This window comes from Drosophila takahashii, chromosome 2R (genome assembly GCF_030179915.1).
Source record: "Drosophila takahashii strain IR98-3 E-12201 chromosome 2R, DtakHiC1v2, whole genome shotgun sequence".
Classification (NCBI taxonomy): domain Eukaryota; kingdom Metazoa; phylum Arthropoda; class Insecta; order Diptera; family Drosophilidae; genus Drosophila; species Drosophila takahashii.
Window position 1 is genome coordinate 24416179 of NC_091679.1, and position 21391 is coordinate 24437569.

General features: G+C 41.9%; 1 protein-coding gene across 3 annotated transcripts in view; it reads right to left on the bottom strand.

Annotated features, from left to right (window-relative positions):
• Positions 1-16884: 16884 nt before the first annotated feature.
• Positions 16885-21391, bottom strand: part of hbs (hibris) — a 38995-nt gene continuing 34488 nt past the window's right edge. For all 3 annotated transcript variants that reach the window (XM_070212548.1, XM_070212547.1, XM_070212546.1), the window contains exons 6-12: positions 21030-21320; positions 20664-20966; positions 20309-20593; positions 19953-20234; positions 18867-19669; positions 18390-18794; positions 16885-18156 (exon numbers count right to left, since the gene is read on the bottom strand). In XM_070212548.1, the coding sequence (XP_070068649.1) occupies positions 18148-18156; positions 18390-18794; positions 18867-19669; positions 19953-20234; positions 20309-20593; positions 20664-20966; positions 21030-21320 (2378 nt within the window). In that variant the 3' untranslated portion in view covers positions 16885-18147. The remainder of the gene's footprint in view (positions 18157-18389; positions 18795-18866; positions 19670-19952; positions 20235-20308; positions 20594-20663; positions 20967-21029; positions 21321-21391) is intronic.

Below are 21391 nucleotides of genomic sequence, written 5' to 3' on the forward strand. Positions count from 1 at the left end.
ATTAAGCCAGACCCCTGCCTCTTTATAAGGAGATTAAAGCAAAACCTCTCTTACAGGAAGTAGATTTCGTGTTAATTTGCTTTGCTTACATTGTACATGGAAACTAATGAGCGAATGAGCTGATATCCATTTAAGCTTACACAAAAAGCGCATCGCAATCGAGAAGGCCTAGGCAGAGACTAAGTCGTAACCCCCCGAATCTGTGATCTCCGCTTCGCTTCCGATACTCGAAAGCTATTTATGCTAAATGAGCAACATGTCTTAATCGGCTATTCATATGGAAATGCATGGATTATTATTCAATTAGTTACGTTTTCAAAAAGAAGACGAACTAGAATGTGTGTTGGCTCGCAAATACGGAAAAAGCGACGAAACCCAAATGAATCCATGGGATACCTACACACGGCCAAGAAAATAAATGGGCGGGTAAGCAGAGTTGCTTCGCTTCAGTGAATTTTATTAATGAACTGTGGCCAACTGTGGCTGGAAAGTAAGTAACTCGAGAGCCATGGCTATGGCTCAAACATTGGCCACGGGAAACGGGCTGGCGATACACCTGCGACGCGTCGCTCCATGTTCATTATTTGCCCAGGCACCGAAAGACTACGAGTTCGAGTACCAAACACCAGTATTCCCCGCCCCACATGTTCAGGCCACTCTTGTATCTTGTAGTTTGTATCTTGTATCTGTGGCGAAGCATATTGCGAAAGCCACAACAACAGCAGCCGCAACTTCTACGTAGTAAACGCAAATGGCCATGGGGAAGCAAACTGTAGCTGCTGTTGCCACTCTCATTCATTCATAAAAATCCCAAGCGCCAAATCCAGTTTGAGCCATGTATACAAACCAGATTTCACACACATTCGCTCCCCGAATCAAGTTCAGGAGATATTGCACAGTGGATCGAATTGGGTACAGCAGCTTAATGAAGCTGAGGAACTTTGAGTATCTATACAAAAAATAGTTAACATATCTAAAAATATTTAAGATGGTTTTCTTTGAAATTAACTGATTCAAGGAATAGGAAATTCAATTGAAATAAATTAAATTAAATACTTGAACTATCTTAAAATGTCTAATGTAAATATTATTGAAAAAAGATTTAAACATTAAAAATAGCTATTGAAATGTGCATTCATTATTTTTAGTTAATAATAATATATAATAATATATAATAATATATAATAATATATAATAATATATAATAATATATAATAATATATAATAATATATAATAATATATATTATTGTACTTTAAATTGTAGACTGATAACAACTTCATCCCCCAAATTAATTAATAAAAAAGACAACATTTTCTACTTTTAGAAAATAGTTATAAATTCTAACCCGCTAAATGGATTATGTTTGCAAAACAACAGTTTTCATTATGGTTGGTATGTAAATGCAGGCATCCTTTAATTAGTTTATGGAAATCATAAAAGTTTATATAATGTAACAGCAATTTATAACTTACCAATGGTTCTTTCTAGCTGTATGGCAACATTTTTTTAATGTATGCAGGGTGTTTATTCGGGGACTCACCTTTAAACATATTTATAAATAACTTTTACTTCAGGATTCTTTTCTTGATTCTAAAGATTCGTTGAAGAACCCTTCGTAACCACTGTACTATGGCAGTGTGGGCAGACAGCGGATGTTCAGCAGCGGGCTCTGCAGATACTTACTGCCGCTGATGGTGGGGCTTTGATCTTCGGCTGGCCCAAGTGAACCTGTTTCCGTCACCGAGTATCCATATCTCAGCTTCTATAAGTATAACTTTTGGATGGCTCAACTTTTTATTGATTGAAGCTGAAAGCGTGGGCCGCAGTGGAGCGGATCGGAGAGTGGGTTGTCAATTCCGAACAGGCAATTAATTATAACTGTTTGTGTCAGGCCATAAAATGGGTGGGTGTTAAAATGTCGCCCCCTTTGCTCGATTTTTCGTTACACACGGATATTTGCATATCAAAAGCAGAAGCCATGGGGCAAATGGGCAGATGCATCAGCAACGGGGGCGTGGCAGCTTATCAGTGCGTTCTTTGTTTCGGGGCTTAGACACACGAGCATCATGAGCATGAGCCCCGCACGCAATGCTTTTCTGCAACTTTTTCCCAGTTTTTCCCTTTTTCCCCCATTTTTTAATGAGTTTAATAAATGCTTGCTTGACTTTTAGCGGTAGTAAGTTTCTCAAGTACTAAGCAATTAGCGGCATGCATTGGCTTTGGGAACGGAAGCCTTCGGCACACGCAATGAGCAATTTGAACCGCGAGTCCCAGTTAGAGGGAAGTTCCCGTTCCCGTTTCAGTTCAGAGGTAGCTGCCTCCGCACCGAGGGAAAATATGATTACAAATATAAAATTTCTGGAAATTGTTAGCAAAATGTTTCAAGCTTCAGCACAAAGGATTTGCCAAAGGAGAAACCTAGGGGTAAAGTGCAGGGGTTTTTGTCTCAAAGCTTCGGTAGATTTCACTAATAACTGCTCATTAATTAAATTCCGAATATTCAATCAAGGTGTACATGTCAAGCTTATTATTCTTGAACTCTCAATGGATCGCTTCTCTTGTGATTCTGCATTTGTGGGCTTTCCGTCGGAGTCGTCGACTCTTTGATTGCTGGGTATGGGGATCTCGCAAAAGGGTTAGTTGGGGCAGCTGGAAACTAGTATTCTCTCACTTAATCTGCACCAGATAGGATATCTGATTGTCGTTTCGTTCACTCCCCGCCTTATATACGTATGAACCACCTATATATATATGCAGTTCCCTGCCGATGCTTTGTTTTGATTTTAATTTAGTTCACACAATTCATTTGAGCTTGGCCCAGGCAACTGTCTCGGTGTCTTGGCAGTGACTTGGTAACTTGGCAACTTACTAACCTGGCTGACTGGGCTGACTGATGTGATGGGGAGTGACTTGCTCAAGATTCCCACATAAATTATGTGAGAGCCCAAGTGTGACCAATAAACCAACTGTCCAGACGCAGACGAATACGAATACGAGCACCGGCAAATGGTTTCGTATTGCGACCTGCAATAAAATACGCCTGGAAAAGTCGTCGTTCCTTTAAGACGACCGCAAGAGCCTGCAACCCTTTTCTTAACTTAATTTAGAGCTAAATATTAGAAATTACCTCACGTTTCGGGGTAGCACCCAGGCCCCACATAACTTTTAAGTCATGCAAACTTTGTTCCGGACTCGAACCGAATCGAGTTCAGTTCGGTTGAGTTGAGTTCGGTTAAGTTGAGAGGCGATGCGATGAGCTGAGTTGAGTGGAGGCAAATGTGCCTGCAAATGTCTTTTCAATTGGCAATCGGGGGCGGCGCAAAAAGCATTGCGGTAATATCCTTCGCAGGACGTGTGGGTGTGTTCGGGGTGTCGGCTTTGATGCGGTCCTTAAGCAGGCGTAATCCTGTCAAAGTGTTATCGCTAAGCACAAGCCCAGCACACACAACCAATGTATCGCAAAGACCCCGTCCGAGTCGTTTCTCTGACTTGCATGCAAATTTTTTGCCAACTCCCCGATTTCCTGCCTTGTATTTTTTCGATAACTCGGCCTGATACTTAATGTTTGTGTACCCTTTTGCAAAAGTTGTATTAGTTGATTCGAAAAGCATGTAAAATAATCACCTTTACTTTTACTTCAGTTGATCTTTAGTAGCTCAAATAGTTGAGTTAATAAAGGTAATGCATCAATATTTTAAATGATCTCACCGCCAATTAATTTATTTAAATATTTTAAATAAAAAACAAGAAAGGAAGCTAGCTTCGGCCAGCTGAAGCTTATATACCCTTGCAGATCATTCCTATTAATTAACAAATCGCAAAAATGTTCAATTTTCTAATATTTCTCATTAATTTTCCGATCGTTCCTATGGCAGCTATATGATATAGTCGTCCGATTTTGATTAAATTAAAATTGAAATTCGGAAATATTTAAAAAGAGTCATATCCTAGAGTAGAAGATAATACAATAAAAACCAAAGAAGCTAGAATTTATTTCCTATTACTTTTCCATTAATTTTCTGATCGTTTCTATGGCAGCTATATGATATAGTAGTCCGATTTTTTAAATAATTAATTCGAAATTCAGAAATATTTAAAAAATAACATCCCCAAAAGTAGAAGGTAATATTTCAAAAAACACCGAAGCTAGAATTTTTTAAAGTTTTTTTTTTCTGATTGTTCCTATGGGAGCTATAAGATATAGTTGTCCGATCCGGTCGGCTCCGACATATATACTACCTGCAATAGAAAGAAGACTTTTGCGAAAGTTTTGTCCCGATAACTCAAAAACTGAGAGACTAGTTTGCGTAGAAACAGACAGACGGACAGACGGACAGACGGACAGACGGACAGATGGACAGACGGACAGACGGACAGACGGACATGGCTAGATCGACTCGTCTTGTGATGCTGATCAAGAATATATATACTTTATGGGGTCGGAAACGTCTCCTTCACTGCGTTGCAAACTTCTGACTGAAATCATAATACCCTCTGCAAGGGTATAATAAATATTTAAATATTTTATCACCGATATAACTACTTTAAAATATAACAATTTACTGTGTGTGATAAAATATGATTTTAAAAGCAAAAAACTATCCTTGATTTTTATACAAACTTTAAGAAATCCGGCAAAATATGATTGAATTAGAATTTTAATTGATACTGTCAATTATAAAAATATTTTTTATATTAATTTTGAATTTTAGCTTTTAACTTTCTTTTTAGAAAACTGTCTCATCAATTCGATTGCACTCATTCTTACCGAAGGGTATTCAAAGATTAGAGCCCAAAAGAAAAACGTTCCTTTTATTTTTGCTTTTGCTCTTTTGCTGACTTTGCTCACGAGTTTTACGCTTAAATAAAAAATATCTACACTTAACACTTTTTGTTGCTCACCTGGCGAGGCGAAGAAATCCTTTTCCTTTTTTCCATTTTCCACACCACACTCAAGGAGGAGTTTTCACGACTTTTGTATCGAACAAGTCATCAGCTGGCTACAGAATGGCGAGGGGCGAATGGCGAATGGCAAATGGCATCGCTTGTCGCCATAAACTTGAACAAATATGCAGCCCAGAACGTGCCACTTATGCTGCCGCACAATCACCGCCCCACTGTGCCGCATTTGCTCAAGGTGCGGAGGCCGATTGCCGTTTGCTTTGACACGTGTGTGTGCCAGGTGGGTGGTGAGTGGGTGGGTGTCTTGGGTGTTTGGTCGCCATATACAGGTGGGTGGTGTCAAGGGCAGGGACTGCGACTGCGACTGCGACTGAGACCGCTGGGTCGTCCCTGCACATCGCTGCGCTTTTTGTTTGCTCTGCGGTTTCTCAGCGGAGTGCCGAGCCGGTGGCTTTGGTGTTTGCGCGGTCTGATTGAAAGATTGTCTTGGCCATCTGCATGTTCTTGGCAGCTGCGGTTGCCTTGACCAAGCACACTCAGGCACTCACAGGAGATTATGGCTGTTTAACCAGCAATCTGTGTGGAATGATTTGCAACATCGTTGCATATGAATATTTGTGGAAGGACCAAAAAGTGCACTGTACGAAGTTTGTGATTTATATTTTCAATATAAATTTAATTTTATTTATAATCTGTCTATATTTTTTAGTAATGAAGACAAGAAAAATCACGTAAAAGTCTTCAACTGCAATATTTTTAATATATTCAAGTAACATTCTGAGTTGAATTGGTAAGCTTAAAATAAGTAATATGGTAATATTAATTGTAGTGATAATATTAATTGTAAAGCTATTAATAAATTCTTTGCTTTAGATCTTTCCATTTTAAAGCAAACACTCTGTGGACACTTCTATCGGACATACTGCTGTGAAAGTGTGAAATATGTTGTCCAAGAGTTTATATAAAAGAGATTTAGGGAGACAAGGAGCTTTGCTATCCGACACAGGTCGTATATCATGTGCCAGGGGTATTCAGTCGATGTCGTAATTAGCTCACTGCGGCTTAACTGCTCCTCTGCCTCTACCTCTCCTGTCCTCTCCGGCGAAATAGAGCTCACAGAAAGCTCATTAGCTCGGGGCACACATATATTACGAGGCTGTCAGTGGGGCCTGGTACTATGAGCCAGGCACATCATCAGCTTCAGATTCCGCAGCATCAGCTCCTCGATCCAACAGGCTGTTGCGCATGCAAATGAAAGTCGTCCTCCTCTAACTACCTACTAAATGGGCTCATTTTTCAAATTTTATAGCTACTTAACACAACATCAAACAATTTTATTTTATTAACGCACCGACATCTCCATGCGCGCACACATCCATTTACATATCAGGCGTCCTAGACTAGCAACTCAATTTCGTATTTTTTTTCGGCAGCCTCAGCATCATATCTTCAAGATATATTTGTATCTATTCATAATAAGCGGCGTCTCTTGTGCTCGAATGACTGCAGACTAAGGAAAGAACAATGTATTGAAATAATTGTGTGTGCTCATACATGAACGAGCCGGGTTCCGAGCTCCAAAAAAATAAAAACAGAAAATTAAAGAGAAGGGGAAGAAAGGGGCTGGAGGCCAATCGAAACAAAAATCATGTGTATTTCTGTACACGCTACATGCCCCAAAGGGACTCCGTGGCTCCTGACACAGCCAATCCGAAGCGGCATCAATAAATGATTTCACAAAGGCAGAAAAAATAAGTAAAAAGAAAAGCGAGTGGCAGCGGAATGGAATGGAATGGAAACCCCCGCAAAGGTCATGAAAACATCATTGTCAGAGGCACAGAGAAGACCATATAAACGGGGTCGCAGGAGGACCGGGCATCAAACAGACCCAGCGGGCGTGTTGAGGAATGCGCGGTTAAAAATAAAATCCAAGACAAGATTGTGCCACATGGGTGCTTGAGATATGCTCGCACAGAGACATACTATATATATACACATAGCTGAGCCGAGGAGGTTGCCTGCGTCTCGCAACTAACTGGCTAATTGTAGCCTGCCGGCACAAACAAACATCCTGGCTAGCCTGGCCAATTTGGGTTCTTATTTATGAGCGAGACATTAGTTTAAATTCAAATATCAACACATAATACCCATCCCATGACCCATGACCCCGTGCCTTTGGGCCGCCCGAAATATCGCATTGCATTTGGTGACATTAATTAGTCAACAGTTTCGGGCAATGCGATCAGGTTGCAGGAATCGGTTCTTGTTTGTGTCCTGTTGTGCTGACCTACAAGGATGAGCGGAAGTATTGTTTACAGGGCTCTGTTTGTGTGCCGTCCACTCGAGAAGTATCCCTTTGTGGACGGATTTATGTGGATAGACGGTAGTCTGATTTGCTATTTGGATATCGTCTTACAGTCGCCTCGTCGCTACTGTTCGCTGATTTGTCCCCAAAATAAAAGAGGATAATCCATTGAAAGGATCGGCATTGAGCTGATTTAAGATAGCTGTGCACCTTAATGGGATGTATAAAATTACAGGCAATGTGGGCTCCGTTTTTAAGCCCGCCTGGAGCGAACAATATGACAACAAATTAGTGGCTTTTTTCCGAAACTCGTATCTTAAGCCAACTCTTATTTTAATTATACCGGCATAATTGATGTACGTATATACTGTATAATTAAAATCGTGAATGGTTACCGCCAGAGCGACCTCAAAGAGGCAGCCCCGTTGTGTCAGTTTGTGCGAAAATCCAAATCCTCGCCGCGAATCCTTGCCGCTCATCAACGCCCGCCGCCAAAGTTTTTCACTTTTTAATCCCACCAAACGCCTCAAGTCCTTCGCCCAGTCGCCTTTGTTGCTGTTGTTTTTGGCCTTTATTTCATTCGGTATATCCGTTTGTGACTGGGTGTGTGTGTATGGGTGTTTGTTGGTATAGGAAAAGCCAGAGGAAAACCCGGGCGCGCGCTTTTCATCATCGTCATAATCTCAACAGCAACATCAACAACTTGAAGTGATTTGTGTTTTTCATCCGCCTTGCGATGGTTAAGGCTTACCCACCTGCCGGCTCCTTCCTTCCACATCCACATCCTGTGGCAGTTTTCCTTTTCGCCACTTTCCCCCCTCGCCAGGATCCATCCTTCATCCTCCATCCTCGAGGCCCCTCCTTAACTCTCGGTCTGCCTTTTTTATTTAATCACCTCACAAGGCGCTCGAGCACACAACACGGCTTTAATCTATTTTAATTAAAAATATAATTATTTAATATAGCTCAAGAAGGAGGCTCCTGGCTAAGGGTTTTCTCTCTTGACTTGGATAAAACTGTGACTTGTTGCGGAGGATACTTGGGCAGTGACCTGATCACGATGGCTGCGAAAAGGGAAAAGTCAAGCTGAGGTGGTAAAAGTGAAAAATATTTGCAAAGTCTCGTGTATATATCCTGTGTTATATCCTTAATGATACGATTAGAGCTCGCCAAAGACTTAGTGAGGTTCCTAAAATACTTCCTTAAAAACAAAATAAATACTGAGTTTCCTAATATAAAAACCCAAGGTGTTAGGGTGGATTAAAAATACTTTTTAAAAAACCATTTTAAAGTTGAAAACAAGTACAGGGTATAAATACCAATCACGGCCAACTTCCTGTGACTTTGCTTATGGATCGTTCCCTTTTGGGCCCCAAAAAAATTGTCAGAGAATCCTGAACACATGCCGGCAAAATTTCGCATAAAATTATAAAGTATCCGTAGCTGAAGCTGAAGGACCAGATCCGCAGAGAAAGGGAGCGGGGCTAACTGGGGTAAGTACTTGAGGAAACTTTCTTTGCTGTGCAAATTTACGCCGGCAAATCTGTGCAGGCTTTTGTCACAAACTCCCAGCACATCATGTGTAGAATTCATTAAGGTGACTAAATACACTGGGCGAAAGGGGGGGAGGGCGGTTGTCGGAGACGGCAGGGATGTTATTTTTTCACGTTTTCGGGAGGGATGATGAGGACTTGGCAGTTTCTCAAGCTGCGTGTAATTTGTAGCAAGTGGCGGCAGGTAAAGCGATGCCAGAAAGGAAGAGAAGCTGCTGCAGCAACAGATATTAATTTCGTCTTGCGAGCTAAGGCAAAGTAACTTAAGCTTCAACTTGTAGAAAGAAGATTGAGATACAGGCACAGTCTGTAGTCTGTAGTCTGCATCCCCGCTTCCTTGAGACAGCAACACCTTGTTGTTGCTTCTGTTGCTGCCGTTGCTGCCGTGCACATTAATTCGTGGGAATTAATTATTCTCAGGCCTGTGACGATTCCCAAGACACTCGCTCACTCATTCGTTCGTTGATACCCAGATCTGAGGCCCCCAATCTCCCAACTTCCCAACCTCGCCATCTACCAGCTCTCTCAAGTTCGTCACTTTGCTTCTGCGGTAAGGCGAACATTTTTCGTATCTGTATCTGCAGCACTTCACGCTCTCTTTTTTCTACCCTAGAAGTGGGTTTCACCATATGGAAAAGAAGTTTGCAACGTAAAGGCAGTGTATATGTTCGAGTTTTACATGATATTTAATTGTACCGTTATAAAGGATATTGAAATACATTAATTATTTACATATTATTATTTTTCGAGGGTAGATGAGCATCTTATTTTTTGATGTTAGAGTGTTTTAAATTGGTTAAGATTACTATATTACATATCTTTCTCCTAAACTTGTAACTTTCTTAGCTCAAGCTTTATTAACTTGATTACTTTGAAGTAATAATTGTTTTATATACTAGAGATAGTATAGAGATAAGGGTATTCCGTGTTCCGGTTTTCAAAGCCATCCTTCCTCCCGAGCTATACATGTGCATATATACGGACACACATAGGCAAAAGTTTATGTACTTACCGCCGTCTTCTCATCTACTTCCACGGATAAGCGTCGCAATTACAACAGGGCCTGCAAATCGCTTCATCTTTTTTATGGCTGCCCTACAATGGCCGTTTTGGGATAGTCTTATGGATGGCCCGGCTCTGTTGGCCAAGACCAGACGCCGGGACGGGCCCATAACAAATCATTGGACCATGTTAGCGTCGAGTAAGTAAATTTGATGATTTGCACTTTGAACTTTAATTTGTTGTTCCCGCGTCTGTTGTAAGCGCATTTTGGCTGCCTAAAACTAATGGAAATTTGGCATTTTACTACCTTGTGCTGGGAGCCGTAATAAGCTGAACATTTATAGTTAAAATTTTACAAATAAAAATATTTGATGGCGAAATTATGGATTTTTCAGCAATGCCATTTTTACAGCCAGTAGCCAACAAGAGTATTAAAAGTTAAAGCTACTTAGGCATAAATATTGTGGCTTTTAAAATATTGTATATATTTTATGTACGAGAGTAAATGTGTTTTAAAAGCCAAATATGTTACATAATTAAGCGGAAACGGGTGATTGTTTTCGTAAAGGGTGTGCAAAAGCTAATGCAGCCTGATCCCAACGCCAATTGCTCAACTCAGGTTCGCGATTCACCCTTTATTCCTCATATGCTGTGACGTCTGTTTCTGTTTTTACTTCTGTTTTCCCTTTCCCGTCTTTTCAGCACATTTTGCTTTTCTTTTGCAGCGCAGCACATTGCATTATTTATGTACATACGAATACAAGCCTGGGGAGGAGTTTTCTAGAATTTTTGTTAATAATTCTTACCAGCACACTATGGGGCATTTGACCACTTTTGTTGGCCGAAATTAATAACTCGGTCATTTCAAAAGATATTGACTTGAAGCTTTACCAGTCGCCATTTCTTATCCTCCCGCATATTATATATGATAATCATCCGGATCGGAAAACTATATCATATAGCTGCCATAGAAACGATCAAATTAACTTTGCTGTTTTTGGAGATAAATGCACATAACTTTAGAAATAGCAATTATGTAAGTTTTAAAACAATATTAACAGTTTTGTACAAATCGGACGACTATATCCTAAAGTTCTCAAAAAAAAGGGGCAAAGGAAAGAATTTACTTTACATTTGTACGACTTTTTGTTCAAGTTGTAGCGGAACTTTCGTTTTAAAGCCGCTAAAGTCCACTTAAGTTAGTCAATTACAAAGCTAAGTATTTCTACTATATTTTGATAATAATTTAAAGTCACGAAAGTCCTTACTTCCTTAGCCACCAGTGCAAACGATAGGAGTTTGTGAAATTTGAGGTTATGGTCTAAAAAATTAAATTACAGAAAAAGTGGCAATAAGTGGCGATTCTGACCATATACATTTTAACAACAATTAAATAATCTACAAATCCCAATAGGTTCCAGAAGTGGACTCCGCTGGACTCACTTTGTTGCTCCATTTGAAAATTAGTTTTCTTACAAAAATGTACTTGTTAGACCACTCCCTTTAACACTCATTTGTAAGAAAAATCCGTCTAATTTTTGTCGTCGAACCACACAAATACTTAGTACATAGCATAATCCTTTAAATCCAATCCAAAAAGTTTACTTAGATTGCTTAAAAACTCAAATTTAAAGCACTTTAAAACTGCAAGAAAAAAGTCGAAATAAAACAGCTCGATAATTGCATATCAAACAGCTGATTTAACAGCTCCTACCTTAACAGAGGCGACCCCTATCGGATTTCTGTAAACGTAACATTGTTAAATGGTCTTTTGTTAACACATCCTCAAACAACATTTTTTGTTTTAACGACTTTTAAAAAAAGGGTTTTGGCCAACCAAAGTGGTCAAATGCCCCATAGTGCAGCAGCTTGTGGAAAATATACATACATATAATTTCGCTTTTTTTCCTAGGCTATTAAGCTGATGATTTTAATGAGTGAATAATGTGTTTGGTTTCCCTCCTCGAAATGTCAGCGCTGGCCCCAGTTTTTCTGCTTTAATTTTTTAATAACCTTCAAACTCTTGACTTCGGCCAGAGTTTTTTGTAATTCGTTTGTTTGCCATCGACATGTGTCGGCGCTCCCCCGCCTGGAAAAGTTCCCAGTGGCCGTAGAGCTCCCGATTCGAGTGGTGCATTAAATTTGTCATTAGGCTCTGGAAATTACATCAAGTAGTGTTTCTCCTCTCTCCTCCGTAGATTTATCTTTTTAAATATTTAAACGTTCTAATTGGCTGACCGTCGGGCACTTGAGGCCTTCTGAGTCTGGCGCTCTGTGAACATTTTTGGTTGACATAGATAATTGTACTGCTTACGATTATGTTGCAGATTATGCGGCACACAACTGACAAATGTCTGGATTCTCCCCGCAGGGACGAAGAGTCATTGTCGAGCTTTCCCCGGGTGGGGGTGTGTGAACTATAATGAGTCAAAGTTGACTTTTCATTTCGGTCTTGTCAAGTGCTCGAGGCTTCTACATTTTTAAGATGCCATTCCACTGCCCTGTGACATAGTATATACTTACTACTTGAAGACCCCTCCACCCAGTTATTCGTCTTCCTCCTTCTCTGGGGGAGCTGTGACATTTTTTATGGCCTGTACTGATGTTTTGACCCAGTAATTTAATGATGCTAAATGGCGTGGCAGTTGATTGCCGGAACATGCGGGCGGGGTCTTTTGGGGTGGGAGGTGTGAGAAAGCTTCTTGAGTACAGCAAATGGCAGCAAATTCAATTTGTAGGTTGAGCTTTTGAGACACTACAAGTTGCTGACGAGGAGCGTTCTTACTCTGGTGTTTCCACACAAAGAAATTTTGGAAATAGGATAATTTAAAAATATTAATTTAGTAAAATTATTATCAAAAAATTGAGAACTTTATCGGGACTCGAGGTCATTTTTAGTTGGTTATAAAAAACTCAACAGTTTCTAGCATTTCAACACATTTGCACTCACTGGGGAGTGAACCTCGGACTTTCCGGGATTTGCAAATTTCAGTTAGGCGTCACCGCATCAGCCGGAGAAGAGGATATGAGCTGAGCGTCGAAACTTTTCTATACAGCACATCTAGGAGTATGTAATTAAGAATTACATACTTCTAGGATTGTGATATAATTAAACTTCTAATGTGTGTGAAAGCTATATTCGTTTTCTGTTTGGAAACAATTTTCCGAGTGAATAACAACAACTAATTACTTAATTGTTGAACTCGAACCTAAATATTTAACAATTTAAAAATTTTTCAGGATTTCCAAATTGAAGAGATTTTAATTTAATATGATTACTTTTAATTTATGATTTTTCTTCTCTCTATGCTAAAAATTTTTTTTTTATCCGTGTATCGTTTGAATCCTTATTTAAGTTTACGAAGACAAGAAAATTAAATTTGCTAGCCTTTCCTGGGTATGAAAACAAACAACATTAGCTCCTTTGGTTCTACTATTAAACCAATCTATTCCTATTCGCATTAGCCTGCGCAGTAAGCCTCAAATCCCAGCAGTTCTGCCAGCAAAAACCTCTCTAAGTCCCAACTCCATCACGTCCAGCCTTTCACACCAAAGGGACTTGGAAAAAGGAAGTAATCCATTCTGAGTGCAGTTTTCGATATCACTTTCCAGAGACAACTTCCTGCCGGGCCGGTCGCATCATCATCAAACAGAGCAGGGCCGAGGAGAAAAACTGTTGGCACTTTGCATACAAATGTGCTACCAAGCCGAACTTATCGCAACATTTTAATAACTGGCGGCAACAGTAGCCGACTGCAGATGGTGCAGAAGATCTGAGCCGGAGCTCGAGCTCTTGCTCGGGAGTCCAGTCAGCTTTCATTAATTACCAAGAAAAGCGAGTTTTCGGTTTGTTTTTGCTTTTTCCTGCCAGTCAAGAAGTCGCTTTCCTGCTGCTGCTAGTCGCGGCCAGTATTTTCCGCCAAACTGGCCAGCACGTCAACAGGTTGGGGGTTGGGCCCTAACTGGGCTCGCGAAACTGGCTTATATCCCTGGCTCTTATCTGGCCACCAGATCACGCAACATGCGCGTAATTTTATGAATGAAGTGTTCGCTGCCGGCCAGGATTCAGAATTTAGCTGGGGCCTAGGAAACTGGTCCGGGATCTGGCACTTAATTGCAATCGCACCTTAGCAGCAGCAGCAGTAACAGCAGCAGCGGCAACAGCAACAGCAACAAGTGCAGCATCAACAGGCCGCAGTTTGTCAGTCAGGTTAACAAATTGCGTTAAGACGGAGACCAGTTGTTCAACCGGTTTGCAGCACATCTGTGCTCGATTCTGGTGCACTTGTTGCATCAGCTTCATCATCATCAGCAACAGGAGCAACGCTGGAACAGCAGCAACTCCAGGAGGAGCACAGCAGCAGCATCACACACTTGCAGTTCGCTTATTAAATATGATTATGTGTTCGATTCTGCGTTGGTCTTCAAGATGGTCTTCCAGTGCCAGTTGAAGTAAGAGTACGAGTACCAGTACCAGGGTAAAAGTATGGATCGTCACAGGAAGTGAAGCCGCGCCAGGCGTCGTCACATTGGCGGCAGCCCCTTTTCCCCCAACCCATCCCCATCCCCTTCCCCTTCCCCACCCCTACCCACTTCGACTGCGACAACAACTGCTGCCCACATTTAATGAAGTTTTCCGTTTCGTGATGGTTCTCTTGACTTTCCAAGCCCGGCTAGATACCCTCACTGTGAGGCTGTGATGTCGGCAAGGGGAAAATTGATTTTCCCCAGAGGAAAGCATCTGCAAAACAATTGGCTAGGGCATTAGAAAGTCCTCCATTTTAGATCCCTTCCATTACTGGCAGTGCCTGCGCTAAGCTGCCAGGCAAAATAAAAATCCATTGGCCGTTCAAATGTTTTAATTAAAATTTAATGAATTCAGTGTACTTAATTATGCATTGTTGTTTTTTGCCCTTGCCGTTTGCAACTGGCACTCAGACGGGGTATGCTGAAAATTAAATTTAATTGTTTTATTTTTCTACCACTGCACTGAGTGGCAATCAAGGCGTATATGAGCCAGAAAAAGCTTTGAAATTTGCGGTGACAGGCGGTCCAAACATGGTAATTAAAATTGCATTTATATTAGAACTGATTTGATTATGGAAATATGTCAATAATGTTTATGAAGTTAGCTGGGAACCCAAACTGAAATTGCTGTTTTAATTAACAGGAATTGCGTTGAGCCATCAAATAAACAAATACGCAATTTAACTGTAATAATAAGCAATCTGAATTTAATAAAATACAGTATGCCCGAAACCTTGTGGAGTTTGTAAATCAATAAAATAAGTAAACAAATTATTTCACTGCAAACTAAAATATCAAAAGCCCAGAACCGAAACCCAAAATCGAATCCCAGCCAGTCAGCAAAGTGTAGCCAAACAAATGGCAGTTTCAGTTTTATTGACCTCAACCGGAGGTTGAAGCAACAATTAATGATAAAATGCTTTAGTTGGGAAAATGACTCCACATAGTTTTCAGTTTTTAGACCACCTGTCAGGCCCGCAGAACTCTGGAGGCTGTGAAAGCTGATTGCCCCTGACCACGTCCGCAATCCGTTAATTCCGTCTTTCAGAAATTAAAACAAGAAAGGAAGCTAGCTTCGGCCAGCCGAAGCTTATATACCCTTGCAGATCATTCCTATTAATTAACAAATCGCAAAAATGTTCAATTTTCTAAAATTTCTCATTAATTTTCCGATCGTTCCTATGGCAGCTATATGATATAGTCGTCCGATTTTGATCAAATTAAAATTGAAATTCGGAAATATTTAAAAAGAGTTATATCCTAGAGTAGAAGATAATACAATAAAAACCAAAGAAGCTAGAATTTATTTCCTAGTACTTTTCCATTAATTTTCCGATCGTTCCTATGGCAGCTATATGATATAGTAGTCCGATTTTTTAAATAATTAATTCGAAATTCAGAAATATTTAAAAAATAACATCCCCAAAAGTAGAAGGTAATATTTCAAAAAACACCGAAGCTAGAATTTTTTAAAGTTTTTTTCTTCCGATCCTTCCTATGGGAGCTATAAGATATAGTTGTCCGATCCGGTCGGCTCCGACATATATACTACCTGCAATAGAAAGAAGACTTTTGCGAAAGTTTCGTCCCGATAGCTCAAAAACTGAGAGACTAGTTTGCGTAGAAACAGACAGACGGACAGACGGACAGACGGTCAGACGGACAGACGGACAGACGGACAGACGGACGGACAGACGGACAGACGGACAGACGGACAGACGGACATGGCTAGATCGACTCGTCTTGTGATGCTGATCAAGAATATATATACTTTATGGGGTCGGAAACGTCTCCTTCACTGCGTTGCAAACTTCTGACTGAAATCATAATACCCTCTGCAAGGGTATAAATATGTATTATTAAATATTCCATTAATTTGGCCGGGCGGCGTAGCTATTAATTAATAAAACTTCCTAGCAAAATGCCGCCACTTTGTCTGGCCCCAAAAAATATAGAATCAATTAGGCGGCATTTAAGGTGCAAGTCGGCACGCCCACCAGGAGAAAGCCTCCGGGCGAAAAGAAAGAAGAATGATGACTGAAGTCAGAGCGCTGATTGATGACACTGGACATATTTCTGACTTGGGTGAATCTTTAAAGAGATTCTGAGTAGGGGAATCGGGGAATTTAATTTTAATACCGCTTGAGAATTAGCCTTAAATCGTTATAATGAAGAAAAGGTGCTTTTTGTTATTGAAAATAATCAGTACCTTAAGGGGTTCCTTGAACCATTGCCATTGTACCCTCGCATATAGGTCCCCCTTTTCTCGACATACTGGACATATCTCTGACTTGGGTAAATTTTTTAAAGAGATTCTGAGTAGTGGGGACGGGAATATAAGTTAATAATTGCTTGATAATTAGCCTATAATCTTTATAAGAAATAGATGTGTTTGTATTGTTCCTTCCAAATATTTTATACCTTCCTATTTAGGCCCCCCTTTTTTCGCAATAGAAAGAACATTATTTTAATTTGAAAAATTTGTAATTTTATTCAAATGTTTCTTTTTGTTTGAAGATACAAAAATTTGTTGTATTTTTTGTCGTTTTTTTTGCTAAAATATAATGCGAAAAAACGGTAAATCTACACCGTTTTTTCGCATTTTATATTTTAAATATTACATTTAAATATTTACTTTAATTAAAGAATTTTTATTTTATACACGTATTTAGCTCGCTTCTTGTCCTTCCTTCATTAATTTAATTTAAATGCAAATGCGGTTGAAGTCTAATTTATAATTAACATGTTTATTGAATTTGTATTTATAGAGTTCTTTAGCATAATTTTTGGCGCTCTCGCGTGCATGCATCAACTTCTTTACCATGTATATAATTATTGTCATGCATGATAAAAAGAAAGTCGCTGAATGCTGTAAATATTTATTTTGAATATATTTATGTCTCGATTCTTAGGTCTAGCAAAAGTCACGCTTAAAAATATTTATGTAATTGAAGTCGCTATTTCGGTTTGGTGATTTCGAATCGGGGTTCGTTGAAAGTCGAACGCTTACGCTTTTCGGGCCTGGTGTGTATATCCATTAATGTTTATGTTTATAGTACGTATGTTGATAAATATTGGTATGTCCGATAGCTTAAACTTGAACAACTGCTAATGAGAATGAGTCACGACTCGCCAGACTCGTAATATATTTAGGCTAAATGCTAAAATGCGTAATTCCTACTACTTAATATCGAGGGACCTTACTACGAATTAATATTTTGAGAGTGTTCTGTTGTTCCTTCCCCCTATTTGTTCGGTTTTCTTTTGTTTTGTGGTGTCTACTAAATGCTGCTGCTTCTGCCGATGTTCGGGTTGTGGTGGACTAAAAGTGGGTGGAGGGCAGGCATTTCTGTAGAACGGGTTGCGCACCTGCCCCGTGGCCAGACCAATATCCCATATCCCGGGCCCCCGAAGTGAACGGGGCTTTTCGGGGGCCCCGAATCGTTTGGTCTTGATGGCGAACGTTTGGCCTGCGTGTTTCCATCTCCGTGTTGCGGTGGTGCCAACGTCTCCAGAGCTTTGGGCACAGGTACTTATCACAGCCTTCGAGCGCCGCATGCAAATGTCTTTTCTCAAAACACACTCAACATGGTTTCTCCATTTGCGCTCCGTAATAATCAACGTCATATAGTAATAATTACAAACGTAAAATAAAAATAAGAATTCAATAAAACCAACAGCAACGGCCAACAACCAATCGTAACCAAAAGACAGTCCAGTTCAAATGTGTGTGGTGTGTGTGCCTTGCCTTTCGTGTTTTCGATGGTGATTATGAATGATGTATGTCAATCAGTCTAGCTGGGTTCGGCTGGCTTGGGTTGGGTTGTCTGTGGCTGTCATTGACGCTCAGCACGGCTTAGTAAGTCTGCGGATGAGAAGAACAGGGCAGGTGGAGAGGTTGTTAGAAATGCGATAAATACAGGTTGTTTCTAACAAGCTGTGAATGACTGGGGAGTGGGAAAATCTCGAGATTGATCTGGATTTGGTCTACCCATTTCGAAATATTTGGGTCTGATAATTATCACAAAGTTAAGGCGAAAAATGTTAATACTCCAGATTTCCCCTATTATATATATTTTAAATATTTTTTCAACTTACCACCGGCGGATAGGACATGTACTTGTCGCTCATATTGAAGTACGATCCATCTGCTGGCGGCGCGGGCGATGGCGAGGATATATAGCTGCCCTTGATGACCAGCGAGGAGGCGGGCGACGGCGATGGTATGTAGAGGCCGTTGGAGATCAGCATGTGATCGTCCTTGGAGCGCATCTGCATGCCCTCGATCATTCCCGTGGCACTGTTCCGCTGGCTGTGCCTCTTGGGATTCGGCAGTGTGCGGGTGAAGTCCGGATTGCACAGCGGATACGGCGGGGTGCACATGGAGCTCTCCTGGTACTTCGGCGGATACGCCGTCGACTGGATAATGTCCACGTTCTCCACGAGATATGTGGAGGCGGCCGCCTTCTTCTGCACATCCGCCTGCAAAGCAGTGATGGGCAGCTGGTTAGGATTTTGGAATTCGGGAACAGTTGGTTAGATCTCGTTAGCGGGTTAATAGAGCGATCCTCTTACCTTATAGACCGACTGGCTGTCGTCCTTGGAGTACACGTCATCGTTGCTGGGCTCCGCCTCGCTCTGGGATTTGTTCTGCCGGCGAATCACGAACCAGGCCACCAGGGCAGCATTCAGGACCAACAGGACCATGGCGGCCGAGGTGATCCCTATGATCATCACATTGGGCAGCTCGTCCTTTTCGGTGTACTCCGCCGAGTGGGGCTGCGAGCCCTTGCTCAGGGTCAACTTGATGTCCGGCATGAACTTACTGCCGCCCGCCTCGTTGGCCGCCATCACGGAGAAGTAGTACGTGGCTCCGGGCTTCAGGCCATCCAGGGATATGTTCTGGTGCCCAGGCTTGGCGTCCACATACTTGTACTTATCCTCGCCCTGCTGTTTGAGCCGCAGTCGGAAGTAGGTCTGCATGCCGCCGTCAAAGCCGGGCGTCCAGTTTAGCTCCACCCCCGAGTCGCTCACATTGCCCACCCTTAGCTGCAGCGGAGTATCCGGCCGCGAGGGCTTGCTGAACTCCAGGGTGGTGCTGGCCTGCCCCAGAGCATTTCGCACCACGCACTCGTACTGCCCGTAGTCATCCGCCGAGGTGTTCTCGATCAGCAGGGCCGACTCATAGTTGAGAGCGTCCACCTGGCGCTCCACAGTCTTGAACTTGTTGCGTCGCTGCATCTTGAGATCCTTGCCATTTCGACGCCAGATGAAACTGGGCTGCGGAGAGGCCAGGGAACGGCAAATCAGCTGGGCTCGAACTCCCAAACGGGCGGCATAGCGGGTGAAGCCGGGCGAATGGTCGATTTCGGGGGCAGCTGGTAGGTGAAAATTAATCAAATAAAGTTTAATTAATACTTAATTAATACTAATGCAATGATAAAAAACCGTATTTTTTCATTTTAAATTTGTTTTGTATTGTCTTTTATGCATTGCGGTTTTTATTAATTTTAATATGAAACTATTTTTTTTATGACGTATATATGACCCACATTGTTTTCAATACTTTATAACTTAATTCTAATATTTTCAAAACAAATCATGCAATTTAACAATGCATTGTTTGTTTAATTTAATACGATTTAATATCTTTATACTTACTTTGCACCACCAGGAGTACATTTTGCGCCGCGGGAGCCCCCCTTTGGTTGTCCACAATGCAGGTGAAGTTGCCAATGTCACTGCGCTCCACACTGGCGATCTGCAGCAGGGCGGTTCCGTTCTCGAAACTGGAGATGGTGCGGGAGGCGAGGTCGTAGCCGTCGCGGGACCACCGCACATGGGCGGCCTCTAGCGGACGGGCCTGAATGTGGCAGGCCAGCACGGCCGGTTCGCCGGCCACAAAGCTGCGACCCTCACTAACCGCTGTGATTGTGGGGGCATCTGTATGAAAACGAAATCGGGAGAAACAGTCAGTTCCGTCGTTTTGGGGGTCAGCCTTCGAGTCCACTACTCACATTCGACGGCCACTTGGACCTCCAGCAGCGCGGTGCCCTGGCTATTCAGAGCCTCGCATATGTAGACACCCGCATCGTTGCGACTGAGACGACTGATATTGAGACGCGGTCCGTCGGAGATCAAACGCTGGCCGCTCAGACTGTTGCTGCTAATGGGCAGGCCGTCCTTGGTCCAGGTGTAGCTAATTACCATGGGGTTTCCGCTGGCCATCAGCTCCACATGGAAAGGCGCCCCCTCAACGCCCACGAAGGTGGTGCTCTGCGAGGTCTCGAACTTGGGGGGATCTAAGGGATTCAACAGGGGTGTGTTGCTAAGTTAGGAAGGCCACACATTATTTCTACCTCTAGCACTTACAAAGTATGTCCAAGCTGATGGTCTCGTGAACGCTGCGCTGCAGAACCTCGTTGTGACTCTGGCAAGTGTAGATGATGCCATCCAGATCTTGGGTTATGTTCACGTACATCTCCAGTGTCGACACCGAACCTCCCCAGAGACCGGGACGATTGGCCAGGTTGAGTCCCTCGACGGGAATGCCGTCCTTCCACCAACTGATCTTGGCCGGGGGATTACTGGAGCTGGAGTCGCAGACCAGCTTGGCTCGAATACCGGGCACCAGATTTTTGGGCACCACACTGATCTTTACAGTTTCGGGGGGAACTAAGTTGGGATAACCCTGTAAGTTGGTTTTCCCAAGCAAAAACTAGTACTATTTCTACTTACAATGAACTCCCAATGTCTTGGTGGCGAAAAGAGGTATGTCAATGGCTGCGTTCTGAACCTTGCACTTGTAGATGGCATTGTTGTCGGAGGCGTTGACCAGAAGCGAAAGTTCAGAGGTGATTTTGCTGTCCACCAATTTGGAGGGAGCATTGATTATCTTATCGTTCTTGTACCACTGCAAAGTGGGTGGGGGATTGCCACCGGCGGAGCTGCACTGCAGTTTCAATATAGATCCAGAGATGATAATATCACCATCATTATAGCCTGTCAGCAGGGGCGGCGAAGGGGGATCTGCAGAAGGGGAATTCAAAATGCAATTTTAATTTAATTATACCTCTCAAGTGGTGAACCATTTTGCTAAT